Genomic DNA, 23,028 nt, shown 5'->3' on the forward strand with positions numbered 1-23,028 from the left:
CCTCAACACTAATATAAAGGGGATGGAAAAAGGGCATTTAAGTTGATAAGAGGGTGAGAGTATCTTCTGAATATCAACAAAGAACAATATCCTTATCTTGAACACAACCGGCTCCTTTATTTTGAATCTCGACGGAATACTTATATATCCCTTAAATACAAGGAACCTACGATTAATGTTCTCGATTAACTCTAATTAATAATAGTACATCATCTTGGGATTAACCAAATATAAAATACATTGTACACAAAAAACTACCAAGCACTGTTTCACATAATATATTACAATGAAATGTTTCAAATTTATTTACCAATTACTATCACTCCCAAATGAATAGCCGATCAGTTTCTTTTTCCCCGATAAATCTTGGCAAATATTTTGAACGTATATCTCCTCACTAAGGATAAGTATCTAAATTATACATACAGTATTTTACCATAACAAATATTTTCCAAGAAATCCCTATAAATATTCAGCGTATCTGTCAAATATTCTGAGCCCCTTTCAACTTTTCAGCATTAATGGAGAATTTTCATATACTCCTCTCCATTCTTCTTCTTCTTCCAATCCTGGGATCATGTAGTGATCAGAAACAGGTTCGACCAACATGGCAATTGCCACTCATTTTTATGTCGAAAGTGAATATTGCAATCTTTTTTATGGCTTATATGGATCAAAGTTGGATCATTTCAGGTGTATATAGTGTATTTGGGGGAGCATGATGGACAGAAAACGATCGAAGAAATCGACGAAACCCATCACTCGTATCTGTTTTCAGTAAAAGAAACCGAGGAAGATGCAAGATCATCACTTGTTTACAGTTACAAGCACAGCATCAATGGCTTCGCAGCACGGCTCACGTCGGAAGAAGCTTCAAAACTCTCCCGTCGGTGAAATTTAACGCAAAAAAAGCCTTCAAGAATTGGTTTTCACCGTGGATTTTTGTGTATGATTTGTGGGTTTTTTTTTTTTTGGGTTTTGAATATTTAGAGATGGAGGAAGTGGTGTCGGTGTTTCGGAGCCATCCAGGGAAGTATTCATTACACACCACAAGGTCTTGGGAATTCGCAGGTTTACAGGAGACGACGACAAAAGTGAGCAGTGTCAAGGATGGGGGTTTATGGCTCAAATCAAGCTATGGAAAAGATGTTATTGTAGGCATGTTGGACAGTGGTATGTCAATTTTGCTATTTCAAATTTAGAAATTTAAAAAAAAAATGGTAACATATAATTTTTTTCTTGAAATGTAAACTTCAATGCCTAAAACAACCCAATAAGAAGTCGATTGTTGATCGATCAGGTGTGTGGCCTGAATCGAAAAGCTTCAGCGACGAAGGGATGGGACCGATTCCGCCATCATGGAAAGGAACCTGTCAATCTGGAGATGCCTTCACCTCATCAAATTGCAACAAGTAAGTATTCTTTTCGATCCAACCCACATACTACATGGACGCACACGCACGCGCGCATATCGGAAACATGATATATGGATATCACTATTAATTCTTGATTTAAAAAACAATGAGTTAATTTGAAAAAAAGAAAAAGAAGCAAAAGGGGAATCTACTGGCCATGTAAATTGGTGTCCTACAAGTGATGTCGTTACGTGCATGACTGGGTTGGCTTTGTTTGTTGTTTTGACGAATTCTTGGCCCAAATAAATAAACAGACAAAATAATTGATTAATCATGTGTGGCTTCTGGCATAGCCATCTTGTGAGCTGCTTCTATCCCTTCGATGCCTGTGGTATTTTGTTTTTTATCCGTCTTCTTGGTGAAATTTTATATACCTCAACAATTTTTCGTCAGCCATTTTCATCCATGCAACTCTGCGCAATACAGACAATGGCGATGCTTCAATAAAAGTTGAGTTTGTATAATGTGAGAGATTTGACACATCTTCACACTAATGAGACGCAGAAAACTCAAATTGGGTCTTAGACTTTTAATTTTGTTTTTGGTCTTATTACCACGATGCTTACTCTAGCAAAATAGGACTCTATAAAGAAATAAAGAAGTCAAGAAACAAAATCAGAAAATGGATCACTTGGATAAATAACTTTTATCCAAAGTTAAAATGTTTTTTTTTTCTCCATTAACTTGTCTATCTTTCTGTTTTTGTTCATTTAACTTTTCAAAGTTTGGTTTTGGTGCACTAACTTTTAATTTTCAATTATTTTTATCCACTTGCTTATTTGGATGTCATATCAGCATTTTCCAATGTCACATCGAACTAAAATCACCGAAAATTAAAATTATTGTACCAAAATCAAAATTTGAAAAGTTTTCCATAACTAAATTGGATGATTAATATGACAATTAAAATATATATTGATAATTGATAAATGCTTTTTCTAGATTTTTATGGTTATAATTAGTATATCAAAAATATTTGTAATTGATTCGAGAATTAAGGTGTTTTGTTTTCCCTGGGCGGGTTTAGATACAAAAAATATAGCTTAGAAAAATATTTCAGTAAGTGTGGCGCATTTTCCCCCATATTTTAAATGGAATTAGAAGCAGAAATCTAGAATACTAAAATTATAGTTCTAGCTCATAAATTTAAGTGTTTTTTTAAGCATTTTTGTTACGAGACAATGCACTAACATCAAGAAAAACATTTCTTTCTTAAAAAACTGTTTTTAGTTTCTTTGTTTTTCCAATTAAACAGACTCTTAATCAACATCTAATATATATAATTTTTTATAACAACAATAATTCTTTAGGGAAAATAATTATTTTAGGGCGTTATAGTATCTAATTTTTTGTTATTTCATTAAATCATCGCTTTTTCGTCTCATTATTTTCCAGTCTCACGTTGAACAGCCAAAATAACTAGAAATGTTGAGCTAATATTTCTTAAATTACAGGAAAATTATCGGTGCAAGATATTACATCAAAGGCTACGAAGCCTACTATGGGTCACTTAACAGAACACTGGACTACCGATCACCCCGCGACATGGACGGCCACGGCACCCACACGTCTTCCACCGTCGCCGGCCGGAAAATCGATAACGTATCTGCGCTCGGCGGCTTCGCCAAGGGCACCATCTCAGGCGGCGCTCCGCTGGCTCGCCTAGCTATATACAAAGTATGCTGGGCCATTCCCGGCCAGGGCAAAGAAGATGGCAACACCTGCTTCGAAGAAGACATGTTAGCGGCCATCGACGACTCCATTGCCGACGGAGTCGACATGCTGAGTATATCGATCGGGACCAAACAACCCACTCCCTACGCCCAAGATGGAATCGCCATCGGGGCTTTACATGCAGCCAAGAAAAATATTCTGGTGGCGTGCAGCGCCGGGAATTCCGGGCCTGCCCCGGAGACGCTGTCGAATCCTGCTCCTTGGATCATCACCGTCGGCGCCAGCAGCGTGGACCGGAAATTCTTGTCGTCTGTTGTACTCGGAAATGGCGTGAAAGTTGATGTAATTAATTAAGCTATTCGTTAACTTTCAGAAACTTGGCAATCTGTAAGATCACAAAAATTCATTTGTTTTTCGATTTGGATTTGTGCAGGGAGAAACAGTAACTCCGTATAAGCTGGAGAAGAAACAGTATCCGTTGGTTTATGCGGGTCAAGTAGCCATGCCTGAAGTGCCCAAGAACTTATCCGGGTGGATAATATATACCCTTCTCCTTTTCATTTCATCAAATAGTTTCATGTGACTGATACGAAAATCGGGTTTTGTATAATTTTTGCAGGCAATGCTTAGCTGGTTCGCTGTCCCCTGAAAAGGCAAAAGGGAAGATTGTAATATGTCTGAGGGGTAATGGAACCAGAGTGGGAAAAGGTATGGAGGTCAAAAGGGCCGGAGGAATAGCTTTCATTTTAGGCAATAGCAAAGCCAATGGAGACGAGTTAGCAGCCGATGCCCATCTTCTTCCCGCAACCGGTGTCAATTACGAGAATGCACTCAAGATTCTCAACTACATTTCCACCACGAAATCGCCGTCTGCTTATATAGTACCAGCCACCACGATTTTGAACTCCAAACCAGCACCATTTATGGCAGCTTTCTCAAGTAGAGGACCCAGCACTCTTTCACCAGATATTCTGAAGGTAATATATGTTTAGAGTAAAAGCCCATTTGGTATGTTGTAAATCTAATGCTGAATATGTGCATTTCGCAGCCAGATATCACGGCTCCAGGGCTAAATATATTGGCAGCATGGAGTGAAGCATCGTCACCGACGAAGCTGGAGCTAGATCATCGGGTCGTCAAGTACAATATTCTTTCGGGAACTTCCATGTCTTGCCCGCATATAGCCGGCGCCGCTGCTCTGCTCAAAGCCGTGCATCCCGATTGGAGCAGCGCAGCCATAAGATCTGCTATCATAACATCTGGTAAATTAAATTTACTCTGAAAACTCATTCTTCGTTAATTATCTGGAAAGAAAAGTACATGTTTTGAAATGAATCTACTGTTCCCGCAGCGGGACTGAATAACAACGAAGACGAGCTGATCACAGACGCATCGGGGATTCCGGCGGACCCTTTTCAATTCGGTTCCGGCCATTTCAGACCCACAAAAGCAGCAGATCCAGGACTTGTATACGATGCTTCCTACAATGATTATATTCTCTTCTTATGCAGCAGTGGAATCAAGAAACTCGACAATCCACTCAATTGCCCGGAAAACGCACCGTCTCCGGCGAATCTCAATTATCCATCTCTGGCCGTTTCGAAGCTAAACGGCACCGTGACGGTGAAGAGAACCGTCACAAACGTGGGCGGCAGCAAGAGCGTGTATTTCGTCAGTGCGAAACCTCCGCCAGGAATCTCCGTACAGTTCACACCTTCCATTCTGTTCTTTACCCGCGCTGGGGAGAAGAAGAGCTTCACCATTACGGTGAAAACAGAGAGTGAAACGATGGATGTTATTGAGAAAAACAAGTACGAATTTGGATGGTATACATGGTCTGATGGAATCCATATAGTCAGAAGTCCCATAGCTGTTTCAGTAGCTTAGCTCTTTCATGGTTTTAGTGTTTTCTGGCCGCATGCAGATTTCTTGAGAACAAGTATAGATGTAGATAGAGAATGGCATTGAGAAATCCGTTTTTAATAATTTTGCAGAAAAGCAGTCGATATTGGATTCTCCATGTAATTGACATTTCGTTGCCCAAAAGATGTGACGAGCGACAAGAAATGGTTTGAATTTCGCTACAAATGTATAGCATTCAACCAAGTAATATATTCAATTGTAACCCTCAATCAAGAAATTGGTAGTATTTGCAAAAGTTTATTTTATGTGTTTTTATTTCAAACATTTTGTTGGTGTGTTAATTTGTGTCTCATATAATATAGACAAAGATAACCCTTCCCTTTAAGCTAGCTTTTGGGGTGATTTAGGTCCAAGTTTTATTTTTAACATGATATCAGAGCTCAAACACATGTATAGAAATGCCCATAACTGGGTCACCCGTTAATATATCCACGCTTCAGTCGTTTCATTCCTGGGATGCTGGCCGTATGTGTTGGACTGCCCATAATTGGACCACCCGTTAATATCTTCACGCTTCAGTCGTTTCATTTCTGGGCATGCCCGTCGTATGTGTTGGACTGCCCATAATTGGGTCACTCGTTAATGTCTCACGCTCCAGTCGTTTTATTTTTGGGCGTACCACGTACCCATCCGTCGTATGTGCTGGACTGCTCATAATTGGATCACCACATTGATTGAATAAATATTCTGAAAACCCTTAATATAGACAAAAAACAAAAAAAAAAAAAAAAAAAACTCCCCCAGTCTCGTTCTTCCTTTTTTTTTTTTTAGGAAAATGCTCAGCGGATAAAAAAAAATTATTATAATAATAATTCCCGTTTTCTGTAGACGTCTATGGTTATAGACATTAAGTAGGAAACGTTTCAAAATTGTCCTAAAACTCGAAATGTTTTTCGATTTTGATAATGTTGTTAGATCAATTTATCGTGTTAGTTCACTCATTTATATATTTTTTTACTTTATTTATTATTTATTTTAGTAATTTTTCATCAAACGATGGCATGATACCAAAAACACCGTCGAGACATTGTTTGGTTTGATGTATTATTAATCTGTATAACTTATCTCAATTAATTTCGCCTTATTTTCGTCATATTATTTATCTATTTTTTAATTAATAATTTTACATCAATTAAATCAAATAAATTATAATCTATCCATCAAATCAAATAATGTATTAACTATTTTTTCTTATTTATTTTTAATTTACATTATATTACTTATCCTATCACTCAAACCGGTGCAGGCTTTAAAATTTATTATCAGAAAAACTGGAGTAAACATTAAGCAAGGAATATGAAGACGAGGCATAACATGAATCAAAAATCAACAAATTACAGGATTATTTCTATACAAGAAAGTCACACACACACACAAGAAAAGCCGTGGATGTCAAGCAACAGCGGCGTCGGTTTCGTTTTCTGACTGCTTTGGGATTTGGATTTGTTTCAAACATATGAAACAAATATATAATATTAATTATGAGATCACTAATTCCTATTCTGATCATTAATTATTTATAATTATTAGTTAATATTGTGTACTAATATAATAGTAAAAAATAAAGCAATCTATCCATCAAAGGTGTACTCTCCACGATTTGACTTTAAAACCATGCTTCCATTCCCTATAAATATATTCATTTCTCTTCTCAAAGATGAGCTTCATGCAATGGCGGAAGAATTTCAAGAATCTGATGTTATATTCCGCGAAAACGGAGACATTAACAATGAGTTGCATGACTCCCATCCAGCTGCCTTTTGCAATTCTCTGGGATCAGCAAACAATACGGGGTCCAGGATTCATAAGAGGTCTGTTCCTGTTAAAATACCTGGAAACTACTCGTGGCTCGGTTACGTGGAGCCGGAGTTGGATGGCGATGATGGAGAAATGGTGCCGCCGCACGTGATCATAGCTCGGCGCTTTGCCGGAAAGATGATGGCATTTTCCGTTTGCACCGGAAATGGGGGAACTCTGAAACCACGTAGGAATTTGAGTGAAGTCCGGAACTCGATTCTGCGGATGACTGGGTTTATTGAAACTTAGGGAAAAATCAGTTGATGTTATTTTTTGATGAAAATGTCATATTATTATAATCTTTATTGTTGGATCTTGTATATTTTTTATTGTCAAGACATCCCAAGGAAAGAAGCAATATATGTCTTTGTTTTCAATATTCATACATTTGTGGTTTAAGATAAGATAAGATAAAGAAATATGAAATAATTTACTCACCAAAAAATTAACATGAATCAACTGTCGGTACTAAATGATGGTCCAAAAATGATACAGCTGTGTAAAACAATAGCAACAGAGCTTGGTAAATTAAGGTAGTGTTTGGAAATGTTTTAAAAACAATGATTCTAAACACTACCTTAACGTGTTGTTCGCTACTGCTTTTAAGTTGTGTTTATGAGAATTTCTAGGAAGTACTTCTCAACTATTCCTTAACAAATTTTGAAATTTTTTGAAATTTTGTTAAAAAAAAACTAAGAAGTGCTTCATAAAAGCTCTTCCAAACACTACCTAAGTGTTACAGTTGTGTAACACGATTTAAGGTTCATTGGGAACAATATCATCACTATAATTACTCAAAAGGAGGCTAAAAATTCTTAAGAGCCTATATGTCAGGTCAAGGCAACAGATTTTTCATTGATTAATTAAGCAGACAAAAAGGTTACATAAATGAAATTCAAGAAACCAGAATGGCAACGTTGGACTCATACTAAGCCAATGATGCTCAGGACTTTGAGAATTCAAAAGGTGTCGACACCGAGCTGGAATCTGAAACGAAGAATAGGGTATATTAATGTCACAACAAAGAATTAAAAAACCCTGATATGCAGGGATAATCAACTCACAATGATGATTTACCAAGGAATAGCGAATTCTGGCAAGCGTTTACACTTTTAGGTGCAGATATCAGCCAGTGTTTCTTTATCTTTTCATGTGATTGTTCTTTATATCTTTCAGAGGGGCACGAAGACCACTGGCGCGAGAGCCGGATGGATTGTATCTAAATGATGATATCACTGAGATGAATCTTTCCATAGATTTCTCAGATATATCAGAATAGCGGCTCAAATGAGTGATGTCGCTGCTGAACTTCCCTTCTTCCTCTTTTGTTTCTTCATCCAAATCAGACGTGCAGGTACCTGAACATAATGGTGCTGGTACCAGACTCTTAGCAGATATTAGAAACTTATTCAAATGAAGCCACAGAAAACAAATTTAAATGAAACAAAGGGTTTCGATTAATGATATATGAAAGGTCAGATTTGATGGGCAAATACATATATCAATTCCATTTGAGAACTCAGAAAGAGATCATGAGAATTCACAAGTATGCCAGGGCTACGTACCGGTTGTCGAAGTCTTGTTGGTCGCGTTGTACTTGTCCTGAATTGAATGAAGAATTGAGGCAGATTAAGGTAGAACCAGAAAAACCAAAAACAGAAAACAAACGTACTCCACACTTCTCAAGGAAATGCAATTTAAAAACGAAGAGAAAGAACTCACTGTTTGAATGTCGGTTTGAACAACCTTTCTTTTCTTGGCTTCAAATTCAGAGGAATTATAATCTGAAGGGGTTTCAAGAATGTTGTTAAATGTCTCAAGAGCGGCATCATCTCTGATTATCAAGTTTTGAGACCCGAGGTTCTCTTTGTACTCGGGGTAAGAGATCTTCCCTCGGCTTCCTGTGACATCCTCAGTTGTTTTGAAATCACCTGCATCTGAGCCAAATCCACATGTCCCCAGAGCATACTCTGCTACAGCCTTTTCCCCCTTACAATTAACATCTTCCTTGATGTTTCTGCGCTGGAAGTAGGAACTTACGATAACCCTTTTCTCCTCTTCTATGCATTTTTTGTTAAAATCCTCAACTTTGTCAGCATCATTCTTGTCAACGTCGATTTTGCCACCATTGGTTTCCTTTATAGGCTTTTTCAGAAAATAGGGACTCCTCTTTATCACTTTTTTATCCCCCAATGTTGCCTGCCCGTATTCTCCATCCACGTCAATATCCTTGTCACTATTAGCAACAGCTGTTTCTCTCTCATAATAAACATTTTCGTTTGTGCTCTGTTGCTGGAAATAAGAACTTCTTACAGTAACTCTTTCTTCCTCTTTTCTGCATGTTCGGTCTATCACTGACGAGAGGGGTTTATATGCATAGTTGGAAATAATATCCTCAAATTTTTTATCACCATTCTGATGAAGGTTAATATCGTTTTCCTTGTTGCTTTCCTTCATGAACTTTTTCGAAAAATATGAACTCCTCACAATCACATTCTTGTTCCCTGATCTTGCCTGCTTGTCTTCTTGAACCGAGTCAAGGTCCTTCTGCAATGAGATACAAGGCTTACACACTGAATTCTGTAGCTCGGTTATTGGCGTGATGTTAGTGTGATTCACAACTCCTCTTCTGTTCCACAGACCTATGCGCATAAACAATTAACGATCACGATAAGAGCTTTCCTTCGTAGTAATATATCACACATCCCACGTACCATGGTCCAGTGACTCCAGAAACTTTGAATTTTCAGTACCCATACCACATTTTCCCTGAAAAAAGGCAATGCCGATAACAAAAAATTAATCTCTTCAATTGATATGTGATAGTGGCTTGACATGCAGTTCACAAGCAAGCCAGGTGGTTGGGTTGAGGATTCAAGCAGGCATGTCTTAGTTGCTCAAAAGATTAGAAGTAACCTCATCATGCTCCTCTAGGTGACGGCCAGAAGTTTCATAGCTTCCAATTGGACGATTAGATGTGATTCGAGGGGCCCTGAATTCCCGCTTTGCCTCCATAGAAGCAACACCTTCATCAGATTGAGGAAAAAGAAAAGCAATGGTTCTGCTGATCTAATTCTTTAAAATATGAGTATCAGCAATAGAAAATTGAAATATGCATTAACTAATTTTAATTTAAGGATACAGAAGTAGTTTGTAAGGAGATTTTTCTGCACGGGCAAATCAAGCTTTTTCCTTTCACCATCAGGCTTGAAATTCTTGAGTGGGTAAGTATCATGCAGTACTCTTTCAGTAGCATCACATTCTTGCTATTTTCGAAAAAAAGAAGATTGTAAGGAAACATCAAATCTAAAATGTAGTTATACTAACAGAAGCCATTGTTATACCTGGATTGGCTCCTTAGTAAAAGGATCAAGGTCACCAAGCGCTATACCTTTAACTACATGCTGAGGTAGTGATGTGATTACAGTTAAGGTGTACTTCAATAAAGTATAGATATATGTAATTTGCGGGATTATATGCAAAACTTAAACACTCATCACTCAAGGATATGGACCCAAGAAATCTAAACCATCACCAATACAATAAGCTGGCTCAGATAAATGTACGATGTCCTCAGTAACAGGATCATAAACTCGTTGATGCTTGAAGGTCATAACTGCTTTCTTGAAAGATTCTTCATAAAGAGTAGTTAACTCAACACAATTGTACTTCAAGTGCTTGACTACCTGCATTAAAGACAACATTAATGAACTAAAATTCAATAAGAATAATCTGAAATGATATCCGAAAAATAATTTTAATCACCTTTTCATGACACTTAAACTTCTTCATCAATGTGTGAGCTTTTTTAAGACCCATTCCAGGCAGAGACTGCAAATAGTCACAACCACTTAAAATGCACATCTCAAGAAGCATCGTTTGGGTGAACCCCCTTAAATCTAGTTCTTTATTTTGGCCCAGCAAGGTATTCTTGAACTCAACACCATGCCCAAATTTATCCATTTTGTATATTATCTGCAAGTACAGATGACTTCACAATTAAATATTTCAAGTGGAAAGGATAACATCAAATCTCATCTTTGAAATATGACATGTTACAAGTCAACTTTGGTAAACTCACTCTGGGACAACCAAACGCAATTAAGTCTGAGTCTTCAGTTATAACTGCTTCAACCTGCTTGCTGAGAGCTAGAAACGTCATTTGGGCATCTGCCTCATAGGGAGCCACTACATAAGACACATCGTTCTGCTTTAGAACCTGTCAGAAACAAATTAAGAAAAGCTCGTGATTTCTTGCCACAAAAGCTTTAAGAACTAAATGAAGCCTCTATACCTTATCCATACAGCATATCATGTCATCTTCAGACACTCAATTAAATGATTTTGCCATACCACGTTATAGCTATCCTACCTGGATGAGATCGTGGGCAACTGAAGGCGATATATCAACAGCCTTCTGGTAGCATTCATAAGCAGCGCTCAGATTTCCATTTGACTCATGTTCCATAGCACGACCTAGGTTTTCCTTCCTGGACCTGCAAATATAGCCTACTCAATCAGTGGGGATAACATTTAATTGGTGTATCTATTTGAAGGAATGTGAGCAAGCATCTTCATTCACAAATAAAATCATCAATTGAGGTCAAAGGGAACAAAAATATAACTTGGAATCCCATCCTGTCAATAGAAATGCATTTGGGGATCAAGTTCTTGGATTAAAAATCACAAAAGTGTCAAACATCATGTATGTCCATATCCTTAACAACGAACTGAAGCGAGTATTTCCAAAACCTTATGATAAACCAGCTGACAGCCTGATTCTGTGTGGCACGAGTGGTGAACAGAAATACATATAATCCAAACACTTGCATAAGTAACTTGGATCAACAAACAAGGTTTAAAGAATGAAACTCCGCTAGTCTAGCTGAAACTGAGTCTTCCAACCAGGGTTTCGCCTTAATATGATCAATTAGAATAATGAAAATCATGAATTGCAAAGGGTGATTGCAAGACATACTTTCTATGCACTAAAAGATTTCAAAAGTGGCAAAAATATATTACCTTGCACGTTTGATCTCTTGCTCACTCTTCATTGGTAAATGCCCGCCATCAAATACGAGTACTGGCTTCACTCCGTAATGACGTAACATATTCACTCTATGCATGCAGTAGTCAATGTGTCTGCAAACCAAGATCAAAGCAATGTTATGTTCTTTTGCAAACCTTAATTCGTCAAAATGGAGTGTAAAAACGACGGATAACCAACATTTTTTTTCTCCTGGAATTATCAAATATTTCATTACTTCTAAGTTCAAATACACATTTTAATCTACACAGAAACTAAGAATCTTGGCCGCCATTGAAGTACATAAATCCACACATTAATAAAACCAAATAGGGATCAGGCAAGGAGTTTACTTGGAGGTGGGTTGACCTTTGCAGAGGTCAGTGCTGCAAGAAAGGGCACCCTTGTGGAGCCAAGAATACGTATCGACGGCAACAAAACATCCCTCCAGTTCTTTCACATGAATCGGCATCATTATCGATTTTAACAGGGGCAACAGCCCTTGTATCCCCATATCCAGACCCGGGTTATTCGAGAAAATTGAAAAAAGTTGTTCTTTCTTGGTTCCAGCAAAAAATAATCAGGTTTCTTGAGAGAACAGAGACCCTAATCTTGGAATACTAGCGCCAAGATCCCGTGATTCTGATCGGGTTGTCTCGGCATTCTAAAATTCATTTCCTGATAAAATTAAGACTTGAAGAAAATCGAAAAAGGATCTTTTCTGGGTCTTCGTAAAACCAAGTCGGGCTTCTTGAGAGAATAGAAACCCTAATCTTGGAATGCTGAAGCCAAAATCTTGGAATTCTTATCGGGGGACCTCAACATCTACAACGAAGAGGGAAAGGGAGGGATTATGGCCATTGGCGGGAAAACTAAAGGAGTTTGGGAGTGACTGTGGTGCACCGTAGTAATTTCTCAGATTGTTAGGGATAATTCGGGAAATTGTCAATGTGGACTTTCTTTCTCCGTGGGTGTACTCACATATTTCCCACATGGTTGACCTCAAAGGGATTCGAGGGAGACTGAGAGAGGATAACATGATCCAATTCTTAGAGTTGTAATTTTACAATATTTTAGTAGATAATATGGCTCACACGAGAATTGAATCCGTAATATCGAGAATTTTTTCTCGTGTCACTTCAGATTTTACCAACTCGTCTATGTCCATGTGTGCCAAAATATATATATTTTACACGAGTGTGCATGGTATTATGAACTGGCGCTCATTTTAAGGTTTTTTTAATTTTTTTTCCTAGACGTTCACATAAATATCTAAAAAAAATTAAAAAATATATATAATATGTGCTTTGATATGTTTTTTTTCAAGTATGTTTTTTGTGAGATAATTTTATAGATTTGTATTTAAGAAATTGGGGTATAGTCTGTTAGGTGAAAATTAATGAGTTTGGTCGGGGAATTGCAGATGGTTGCTGAATTCCTATTAAATGCAATGCGTAAATAGACGCGTAAAATGGCCTATAAATAGGCTCCTCTGATTTCAGTTTATATCATCTCATTCTTCTCTTCTTTTGTATTAACAAAGAGAGAAGAAAATAAAAAGAGAGAAAAAGTGTGTTTTTTTTTCGGAGATCTCTTGTGAGTTAGAGAATTATTTCTCGGTAATACTTGGGGTTTGGGTGTGGTGAGATATAGTGTTTTGCATACACTTGTAATATTTCTCCGGTTATAAATATTGCAGCAGCTCCGTGGACATAGCCTATATTGGGTGAACCACGTAAATCTTTGGTGTTCTTGTTGATTATTTTATTCCGCAATTATTATCGTCATGATCGCTCCGACATAATCCATAACAACTTGTATCAGAGCTGTTACGTTGTCCGGGAGCCTTGGTGAAAAATTTCTTAAAATTCTGAGTATGCTCTGTGGTTGCAGCTTTGTCTGATCTTCCACATCAGAAAAAGATTTTTTGAAATTTTATTAAGGCATGTGAAGCGATGGCCGGAAATGACGGATCCGGACCTGGAATCAATAATGTAACACCCGGTATTTTAATTTCGTAAATCCGCCTGCATAATTAGGATTTTTAATTATTTAAATTTATGATTTATGGGTTAAATAATTATGTGAATTATTTATGCATGATTTAATTTATTTTTTAAGCATTTAACCCATAAATAGTGATTTTTATGATTTTTGGTATTTTTATTATTTAATCGCGTAGACGGGACCGTGGACGGACGAGATGACAACTTTCCACCCAAATTATTTTATGAGCCTTTTTAGAGCCTTAAAATATTATTTTAAGTTTTATTATCTCAAAATTTTAAGTATTTAATTTTATTTAATTTTAGGGGTCATTTTTATCCAAAATTAGCCAAAATAATGATTTTTAATTATCTTTAAAATTCCCCTAATTCTTAATTTCGGGATTTTATAAATTTTAATTTAAAGTTTCTGATTTAATTTTTATTAGAATGTTTAAATTTTATATTATTCTATTTATTAACTTAAAAACCTATTTCCTTAATTATTGAAACCTAAATCTACCCAACCCCACCCAAACCTCACGTCACTCTCAAACTTCAGCCGTCACCCCCACTCACTTTCTTCATCCTCTCGACCCCAGCAAACCCAGGAAGCCATAGCCAAGGATCGTGAAGCTCCAAGCGTCCCGTATTTGCGTCCCGTCGTCCCGGAACCGTCTCACGCTCGCGTTTCTCGTCGTCTACGGTGAAAGGCATGATTTCTTTCTTGAATTTTCGTACCATCTCAGTAATTATTGTAGGCGTATGGTGTGTGTACTAAATTCTTTAAGAAATTACAGAAAATATGGTTTCCTCTCGGTTGCACATTCATGGCGCCTTGTTTTGTTTTCGTTCATGGACATACACATGTTTTCATGGTTACGGACGGCTAGGGTGCTGGTCAGGGATTCCTAGGTTGAGTTAGGGTGGTTTGGGCTCGAGTGGCTCGAGTGGTTCGAGCCAAACGAGCCCAAGTTTTGAGCTAGTGCAGTCGGCGGCTAGGGTTGACGCAGGTAAGGGTTACGGGTTCAGAGGCTTCGGGTTCGTCGTGCAGTCGTGCATGGGGCTGGGGCTAGGCATGGGTTAGGTCCGCCCGGACGTGGGCTACGTCCGGGCGGCGGCGCTCCGGCCAGGGGCGGCCGGAGCCGGCCGGCAGCAGGCCAAGAGGGCCTGCTGCTCACGGCCGAGAGGCTGTGGGAGAGGGGGGATCGGGTTGGGCTAGTCTAGGGGTCCGGTCGGGTCTGGGTGGTCCGGGTCGGGTCGGCTAGGTAGTGGGTCGGGTTAGTGAGTTCGGGTCCGAGTTTGGTGGGCCGGGCTCGAGTATTTTATTTTTTTAAGTATTTTACAAAATTATGTGTTTTTGAGACTAATAAATTGAAATAAAATTATTTGGACTCCCAAATAATTTTATTTGGACTTTTAAAATTTTAATTAAGTTAGTCCATTAATTTTGTGAGCTTTTGAGCCCATAAAAATTATTGGGCCAGTCTATGAGTTTTTGGGCCCATTGGGCCAGTGTAAGTGTTATTGGGCTTGGTAAAATTTTTAATGGGCTTTATTAATTTAATTGGGCTTAGAATAATTATTTGGGCTTAAGGTTTGAAATAATGGGCTTAAGTATGTTAATGGGCCAGATTTAAGATAATGGGCTTGAGTGTAGGGCCAGCAGTCCAGGACCATCCATGAGAAAATTTGCATGTGTCCTGATTATATATTTAATTATTTTTATGCATTTAAGTTATTTTAATATTTATATGTTAATAAGAAATTAAATTAAATATATATGATGGACACACATTTTATTCAAGTACATGCATTCATGAAATAATATTTTATGCATAATTTAATGTTTAAGTTGAGCAATAAAAATATTTTATGTTGGAAGTTGAAGTAGTGTGACAATTTAAGGGGGATTCGTCCCCATATGATTGAAGGGCAGTTTACTGCCAATTTAAGAGGTGATTCGTCACCGGCCACGTACGTAGGTTTCCACGCTGATCAGTATTTAATGTATGATTTAAGGTTACACTACGGATACAACCATGCTATGTTAGAAAATAAATTGCTCAATAATGTTATGTATTATGTTATGTAATATGTTTATTTAAGTAAGTTATGTTATGTAATTTTTAAGCATGCTCATTCATGTATATGTATGTATTAGTATTAAATTGGTTTAAATTATTTTAAACCCTTGTTATGTTAGCATGTTGGGCCTCTAGGCTCACTACACTGGTATGGTGCAGGTGAGTACGTTGAGGATGACATTGTACCCACCGGAGGCGAGGACGTATGAGCATGCATGCAGTGGCCCCGTGACCGTGAAATATTCTGAGTCGCTATGCATGTTATTGTTTTTGTCAGCATGATACATTTTTATTATTTTCAGTGATTGAGGGTCTAGAATATTTATTTAATATTTTCAGTGCATGCAAACTTTTATTTACTTATGCAGTATATTTTTAATTAATGTTTGACTCAGATATTTATTATATTTTTAAGAATGCATTTTTATTTAAGTATTTATTTGTTTATTCATTTTAAATATTTTTATTCTGTGCATATATGTATGGGCATATATGTACATATTTTATTTAGTAAGTATAAAAAAAAAAAATTTCCGCATATTTATTTATTATAGAGTTAGGGTCGTTTCAGTTGGTATCAGAGCACGGTCCTCGGAGGGGTCCTCACTGCTATGCGAGCTCAGAAATCCACGCTACCGGTCTGTAAGTTTTAAATGTTTATAGCATGATTTAATTTCTAGAATTTAAGTTAGTATTAATTTCAAAACACTTAGTTATGCATGGCGATTTACGTAAACAAATATGTGGTGGTGCAGAATGCCTCCCAGACAGGTGAATCGACGTGGGAGACCTCCACATCCACCTCCACCTCCACCGCCACCTCAGCAGCACCCTATTACAGCACTGGAGCAGGCCAGTGCCACTATGATGGCGGGTATTACTGCCTTGCTGGAGCAGCAGGCAGCCCGTCCCAGACTGTCCCACGAGGAGGACGTCGCGGAGAGGTTCCAGAAAAAGGGGCCTAAGGAGTTCTTGGGGACCACCGATCCGTTGGTGGCTGAGGGATGGATTCGCTCACTTGAGTCCATCTTTGACTACATGGGGATCACAGACGCCGACAGGGTGAGCTGTGCTACTTATATGATGCGAGGCGATGCAGCCTCATGGTGGGAGGGGGCAGTTAGAGGAGTCCATCTACCGACTCTGACATGGGCTGAGTTTAGGCGTATCTTCTACGCCAAATATTTCACTGAGGACGTGCGCAGCCGCATGATCCGGGAGTTCATGAGTCTCCGCCAGGGGGACAGATCAGTGGTGGAGTACATCAGCCAGTTTGAGAGGGGCTGTCGTTTCGTGCCCATGATTGCTGAGAGTCCGCAGGAGAAGCTGCGACAGTTTGTTGAGGGCCTGAGGGCAGAGATCAGGCACGATGTACGCATGGCAGACGTTTTTACATATGAGTCTGCAGTCAGCCGGGCTTTGCGTTCTGAGGAGGGTCGAAGAGCGATCCAGCTAGAGCAGCAGGGGAAGAGGCAGTTTCAGGCTGCATATCAGCGACCATCTTCGCAGCCACCTGCGAAGAAGCAGTATACAGGGCCGGCTAAGGGCCCGAATCAGCAGCAGAGGCCGCAGCAGCAGCAGAGGGGCGGGGCCCCTAATGCTATGGCTCATCCCACTTGCCCGAAGTGCCAGAAGATGCATTCGGGACCTTGCCTATTGGGAGCAGGAGTTTGCTTCCACTGCAGAGAGCCGGGGCATCAGATTGCTAACTGTCCCAGGAAGAAGAACACCGCTGGTAGGGTGTTCGTGATGCAGGCTGAGGAGGTCGATCCAGACACCTCCTTGATCACCGGGAGAATTCTAGTTGGAGGCAACTCCACGTTTGCGTTGCTAGATTCAGGGGCTACGCATTCGTTTATCTCCCTGGAGTTTATCAGGCGGGTAGGCATTACACCTGAGAGTAGTGACAGTGGGTATGATGTTACTATGCCGTCAGGGCAGATTATGTCTACCTCGAAGGTTATTCGAGGATTGGAGTTAGAGCTGCAGGGACACTCCATTCGAGCAGATGTAGTAGTCTTGCCTTTGAGTGGATTTGATCTTATTTTGGGTATGGACTGGTTGACAGTCAATGGAGCTTCGATTGATTTTCGTCGGAGATCAGTGTCAGTGAGACCTACAGGGGGCGACCCGTTCACTTTTCATGCATCTCAGAGCAGTGATATTCCTCAGGTGATATCCTATATTCAGGCGAAGAAGTTGTTGAGACGGGGTTGCCAGGGGTTTCTAGCGAGTATTGTCACGACTTCAGAGCCATCTAGCAGATCATTACCAGAGTTAGAGGTGGTTCGTGACTTTCCGGATGTCTTTCCGGAGGATGTTGCCGGAATTCCACCAGTGAGAGAGGTGGAGTTCAGTATTGACTTAGTGCCAGACACCGTGCCTATCTCTAAGGCACCGTACAGGCTTGCTCCTACCGAGATGAAAGAGTTGAAGGAGCAGATTCAGGAGTTGTTAGAGAAAGGATTTGTTCGACCTAGCTTTTCTCCTTGGGGAGCTCCGGTGTTGTTTGTGAAGAAGAAGGATGGCAGTATGAGACTGTGCATCGATTACCGAGAGCTTAACAGAGTCACAGTGAAGAACAAGTATCCACTGCCGAGGATAGAGGACTTGTTTGACCAGTTGCAGGGAGCTTCAGTGTTCTCCAAGATCGATCTGCGATCTGGTTACCATCAGTTGCGTGTTAGGGATGCAGATGTGTCCAAGACTGCTTTCCGGACACGATATGGGCATTACGAGTTCTTGGTGATGCCATTTGGGTTGACCAATGCTCCAGCGGTTTTCATGGATCTCATGAACCGAGTCTTTCAGCCATATCTGGATCAGTTCATCATAGTCTTTATTGATGATATTTTGATCTATTCTAGGAGCATCGAGGAGCATAGACAGCACCTTCAGACCGCATTGCAGACTTTGAGGGAGCATCAGTTGTATGCCAAGTTCAGCAAGTGCGAGTTTTGGCTTGAGCAGGTGGCATTTCTTGGCCACATTATTTCGAGGGATGGAGTTGCAGTCGATCAGTCTAAGGTGGAGGCAGTGCAGAATTGGGGCATTCCGAAGAATGCTTCAGAGATTCGCAGTTTCTTGGGTTTGGCCGGATACTACAGGAAGTTCATCAAGGGTTTTTCCTCTATTGCAGTACCCTTGACTTCCTTGACCAAGAAGAATGCGAAGTTTATATGGAGTTCAGACTGTCAGAGGAGTTTCGATCAGCTGAAGGAAGCACTCACTACAGCACCAGTGTTAGCGATGACAGTACCACACGAGGAGTTAGTGGTTTACACCGACGCGTCTAAACTTGGTTTAGGCGCAGTGCTTATGCAGTGTGGTAAGGTTATTGCGTATGCGTCGAGACAGTTGAAGATTCATGAGCAGAACTACCCGACGCATGACTTGGAGTTGGCAGCAGTGGTCTTCGCTTTGAAAATCTGGAGGCACTATCTTTACGGCGAGAAGTGCAAGATTTTCACCGATCACAAGAGCCTCAAGTACTTCTTCACCCAGAAGGAGTTGAACATGAGACAGCGCAGATGGTTGGAGTTGGTGAAGGACTATGATTGTGACATTAGCTACCATCCGGGTAAAGCTAATGTAGTGGCCGATGCTTTGAGTCGGAAGTCATCAGTGGTAACATGTTTGACTGTGCAGTTACCACTACAGACCGAGATTCAGAGATTTGGTTTGGAGTGCTATCCGAGTGGCCATGCACCGAGCTTGTCAGTGTTGACGGTGCAGCCAGTTCTGCGAGATCGGATTAGAGAGGGGCAGTCCACTGATGAGGAGTTACAGCGATGGAGACAGAGAGATGAGGCTAGAGGAAATCTCTTGTATACAGTGGAGGATGGCATCGTTCAGTACCGTGGGAGGATGTGGGTACCGAACGTCGATCAGTTGCGAGCTGAGATTTTGACAGAGGCTCACGCATCTCCGTACTCCATTCACCCCGGAAGTACGAAGATGTACAAGGACTTGCAGCTATTGTATTGGTGGCCCGGGATGAAGAGTGACATCGGGAGAGTGGTGTTAGAGTGCTTGACTTGTCAGCAAGTCAAAGCAGAGCATCAGCGTCCAGCAGGACTTCTTAGACCTCTCCCTATTCCGGAATGGAAATGGGAGAATATTACGATGGACTTTGTAGTTGGCTTACCGAGGAGTGCCAGAGGGTGTACAGCGATTTGGGTGATTGTGGATAGACTCACCAAGTCAGCTCATTTCTTGCCGGTGAGGACTAACTATACTTTGACACAGTATGCAGAGCTTTACATTAGAGAGATTGTTAGACTGCATGGCATACCAGTGTCTATTGTGTCAGACAGAGATCCGAGATTCACATCTGCGTTTTGGAAGAGTCTGCACACGGCTATGGGGACTAGGCTTCTGTTCAGTACAGCATTTCATCCCCAGACAGATGGTCAGTCTGAGAGAGTGATCCAGGTTCTCGAGGATCTTCTGAGAGCTTGTGTCATTGATTTTCGGGGCTCTTGGGAGACTAGACTACCATTGGTGGAGTTTACCTATAACAACAGCTTTCAGTCGTCTATAGGTATGGCTCCATATGCAGCACTTTATGGGAGGAGATGCAGATCTCCGGTGCATTGGGATGAGGTTGGTGAGAGGATTTTGTTGGGTCCAGAGATTGTGCAGCAGACAGCTGACATCGTGACGCAGATTCGAGATAGGATGAGGACTGCGCAGAGTCGGCAGAAGAGTTATGCAGATGCCAGACGACGCGATTTGGAGTTCGCGGTAGGTGATCACGTATTCCTGAAGGTGTCACCTATGAAGGGAGTAGCGCGTTTTGGGCGGAGAGGCAAGCTTAATCCGAGATACATAGGGCCATTTGAGATCTTGGAGCGAGTTGGCACGTTGGCCTACCGTTTAGCTCTACCTCCAGGGCTAGCGGCAGTGCACAACGTTTTCCATGTATCCATGCTTCGGAGATATGTCTCCAATCCGTCGCATGTGTTGGATTTTGAGCCCTTACAGTTGCCACCAGATCTGGTGTATGAGGAGAGACCAGTGCGGATCTTGGCTAGAGAGGAGCGGAGGCTTAGGACGCGGGTCATACCGATGGTCAGAGTCCAGTGGCTGAATCACTCGGAGGAGGAAGCTACTTGGGAGACCGAGGAGGATATGAGGACTCGCTACCCGGAGATGTTCGGGTAAGTACTTTAATTTCGAGGACGAAATTCAATTTAAGGGGGGGAGAATTGTAACACCCGGTATTTTAATTTCGTAAATCCGCCTGCATAATTAGGATTTTTAATTATTTAAATTTATGATTTATGGGTTAAATAATTATGTGAATTATTTATGCATGATTTAATTTATTTTTTAAGCATTTAACCCATAAATAGTGATTTTTATGATTTTTGGTATTTTTATTATTTAATCGCGTAGACGGGACCGTGGACGGACGAGATGACAACTTTCCACCCAAATTATTTTATGAGCCTTTTTAGAGCCTTAAAATATTATTTTAAGTTTTATTATCTCAAAATTTTAAGTATTTAATTTTATTTAATTTTAGGGGTCATTTTTATCCAAAATTAGCCAAAATAATGATTTTTAATTATCTTTAAAATTCCCCTAATTCTTAATTTCGGGATTTTATAAATTTTAATTTAAAGTTTCTGATTTAATTTTTATTAGAATGTTTAAATTTTATATTATTCTATTTATTAACTTAAAAACCTATTTCCTTAATTATTGAAACCTAAATCTACCCAACCCCACCCAAACCTCACGTCACTCTCAAACTTCAGCCGTCACCCCCACTCACTTTCTTCATCCTCTCGACCCCAGCAAACCCAGGAAGCCATAGCCAAGGATCGTGAAGCTCCAAGCGTCCCGTATTTGCGTCCCGTCGTCCCGGAACCGTCTCACGCTCGCGTTTCTCGTCGTCTACGGTGAAAGGCATGATTTCTTTCTTGAATTTTCGTACCATCTCAGTAATTATTGTAGGCGTATGGTGTGTGTACTAAATTCTTTAAGAAATTACAGAAAATATGGTTTCCTCTCGGTTGCACATTCATGGCGCCTTGTTTTGTTTTCGTTCATGGACATACACATGTTTTCATGGTTACGGACGGCTAGGGTGCTGGTCAGGGATTCCTAGGTTGAGTTAGGGTGGTTTGGGCTCGAGTGGCTCGAGTGGTTCGAGCCAAACGAGCCCAAGTTTTGAGCTAGTGCAGTCGGCGGCTAGGGTTGACGCAGGTAAGGGTTACGGGTTCAGAGGCTTCGGGTTCGTCGTGCAGTCGTGCATGGGGCTGGGGCTAGGCATGGGTTAGGTCCGCCCGGACGTGGGCTACGTCCGGGCGGCGGCGCTCCGGCCAGGGGCGGCCGGAGCCGGCCGGCAGCAGGCCAAGAGGGCCTGCTGCTCACGGCCGAGAGGCTGTGGGAGAGGGGGGATCGGGTTGGGCTAGTCTAGGGGTCCGGTCGGGTCTGGGTGGTCCGGGTCGGGTCGGCTAGGTAGTGGGTCGGGTTAGTGAGTTCGGGTCCGAGTTTGGTGGGCCGGGCTCGAGTATTTTATTTTTTTAAGTATTTTACAAAATTATGTGTTTTTGAGACTAATAAATTGAAATAAAATTATTTGGACTCCCAAATAATTTTATTTGGACTTTTAAAATTTTAATTAAGTTAGTCCATTAATTTTGTGAGCTTTTGAGCCCATAAAAATTATTGGGCCAGTCTATGAGTTTTTGGGCCCATTGGGCCAGTGTAAGTGTTATTGGGCTTGGTAAAATTTTTAATGGGCTTTATTAATTTAATTGGGCTTAGAATAATTATTTGGGCTTAAGGTTTGAAATAATGGGCTTAAGTATGTTAATGGGCCAGATTTAAGATAATGGGCTTGAGTGTAGGGCCAGCAGTCCAGGACCATCCATGAGAAAATTTGCATGTGTCCTGATTATATTTAATTATTTTTATGCATTTAAGTTATTTTAATATTTATATGTTAATAAGAAATTAAATTAAATATATATGATGGACACACATTTTATTCAAGTACATGCATTCATGAAATAATATTTTATGCATAATTTAATGTTTAAGTTGAGCAATAAAAATATTTTATGTTGGAAGTTGAAGTAGTGTGACAATTTAAGGGGGATTCGTCC

General features: G+C 40.1%; 3 protein-coding genes across 3 annotated transcripts; 2 read left to right on the forward strand and 1 right to left on the reverse strand.

Moving 5' to 3' along the window:
- Positions 1 to 478: 478 nt before the first annotated feature.
- Positions 479 to 5,227, forward strand: LOC140891390 (subtilisin-like protease SBT5.6). The gene is made up of 9 exons (XM_073299852.1): positions 479 to 596; positions 694 to 886; positions 991 to 1,173; positions 1,301 to 1,412; positions 2,870 to 3,431; positions 3,523 to 3,620; positions 3,709 to 4,066; positions 4,138 to 4,351; positions 4,441 to 5,227. Exons 1-9 carry the CDS (start codon positions 522 to 524, stop codon positions 4,974 to 4,976), a joined length of 2,331 nt encoding a protein of 776 aa, XP_073155953.1. The 5' UTR covers positions 479 to 521; the 3' UTR covers positions 4,977 to 5,227.
- A 1,456-nt stretch (positions 5,228 to 6,683) lies between these two features.
- LOC140890334 (protein S40-1-like) lies at positions 6,684 to 7,058 on the forward strand. Its single transcript, XM_073298093.1, has one exon. The coding sequence runs from the start codon at positions 6,684 to 6,686 to the stop codon at positions 7,056 to 7,058; it is 375 nt and encodes a 124-aa protein (XP_073154194.1).
- Positions 7,059 to 7,533: 475 nt separating this feature from the next.
- Positions 7,534 to 12,657, reverse strand: LOC140891338 (exonuclease 1). Its single transcript, XM_073299785.1, has 14 exons — positions 12,189 to 12,657; positions 11,832 to 11,951; positions 11,182 to 11,305; positions 10,891 to 11,028; positions 10,575 to 10,784; positions 10,320 to 10,495; positions 10,154 to 10,226; positions 9,952 to 10,075; positions 9,726 to 9,835; positions 9,524 to 9,578; positions 8,532 to 9,451; positions 8,375 to 8,411; positions 7,887 to 8,182; positions 7,534 to 7,796 (listed from the first exon to the last, which is right to left on the reverse strand). The coding sequence occupies exons 1-13, from the start codon at positions 12,347 to 12,349 to the stop codon at positions 7,950 to 7,952; spliced, it is 2,481 nt and encodes an 826-aa protein (XP_073155886.1). The 5' UTR covers positions 12,350 to 12,657; the 3' UTR covers positions 7,534 to 7,796; positions 7,887 to 7,949.
- Between the last annotated feature and the right edge of the window lie 10,371 nt (positions 12,658 to 23,028).

Source organism: Henckelia pumila, chromosome 3 (genome assembly GCF_033568475.1).
Source record: "Henckelia pumila isolate YLH828 chromosome 3, ASM3356847v2, whole genome shotgun sequence".
NCBI lineage: Eukaryota > Viridiplantae > Streptophyta > Magnoliopsida > Lamiales > Gesneriaceae > Henckelia > Henckelia pumila.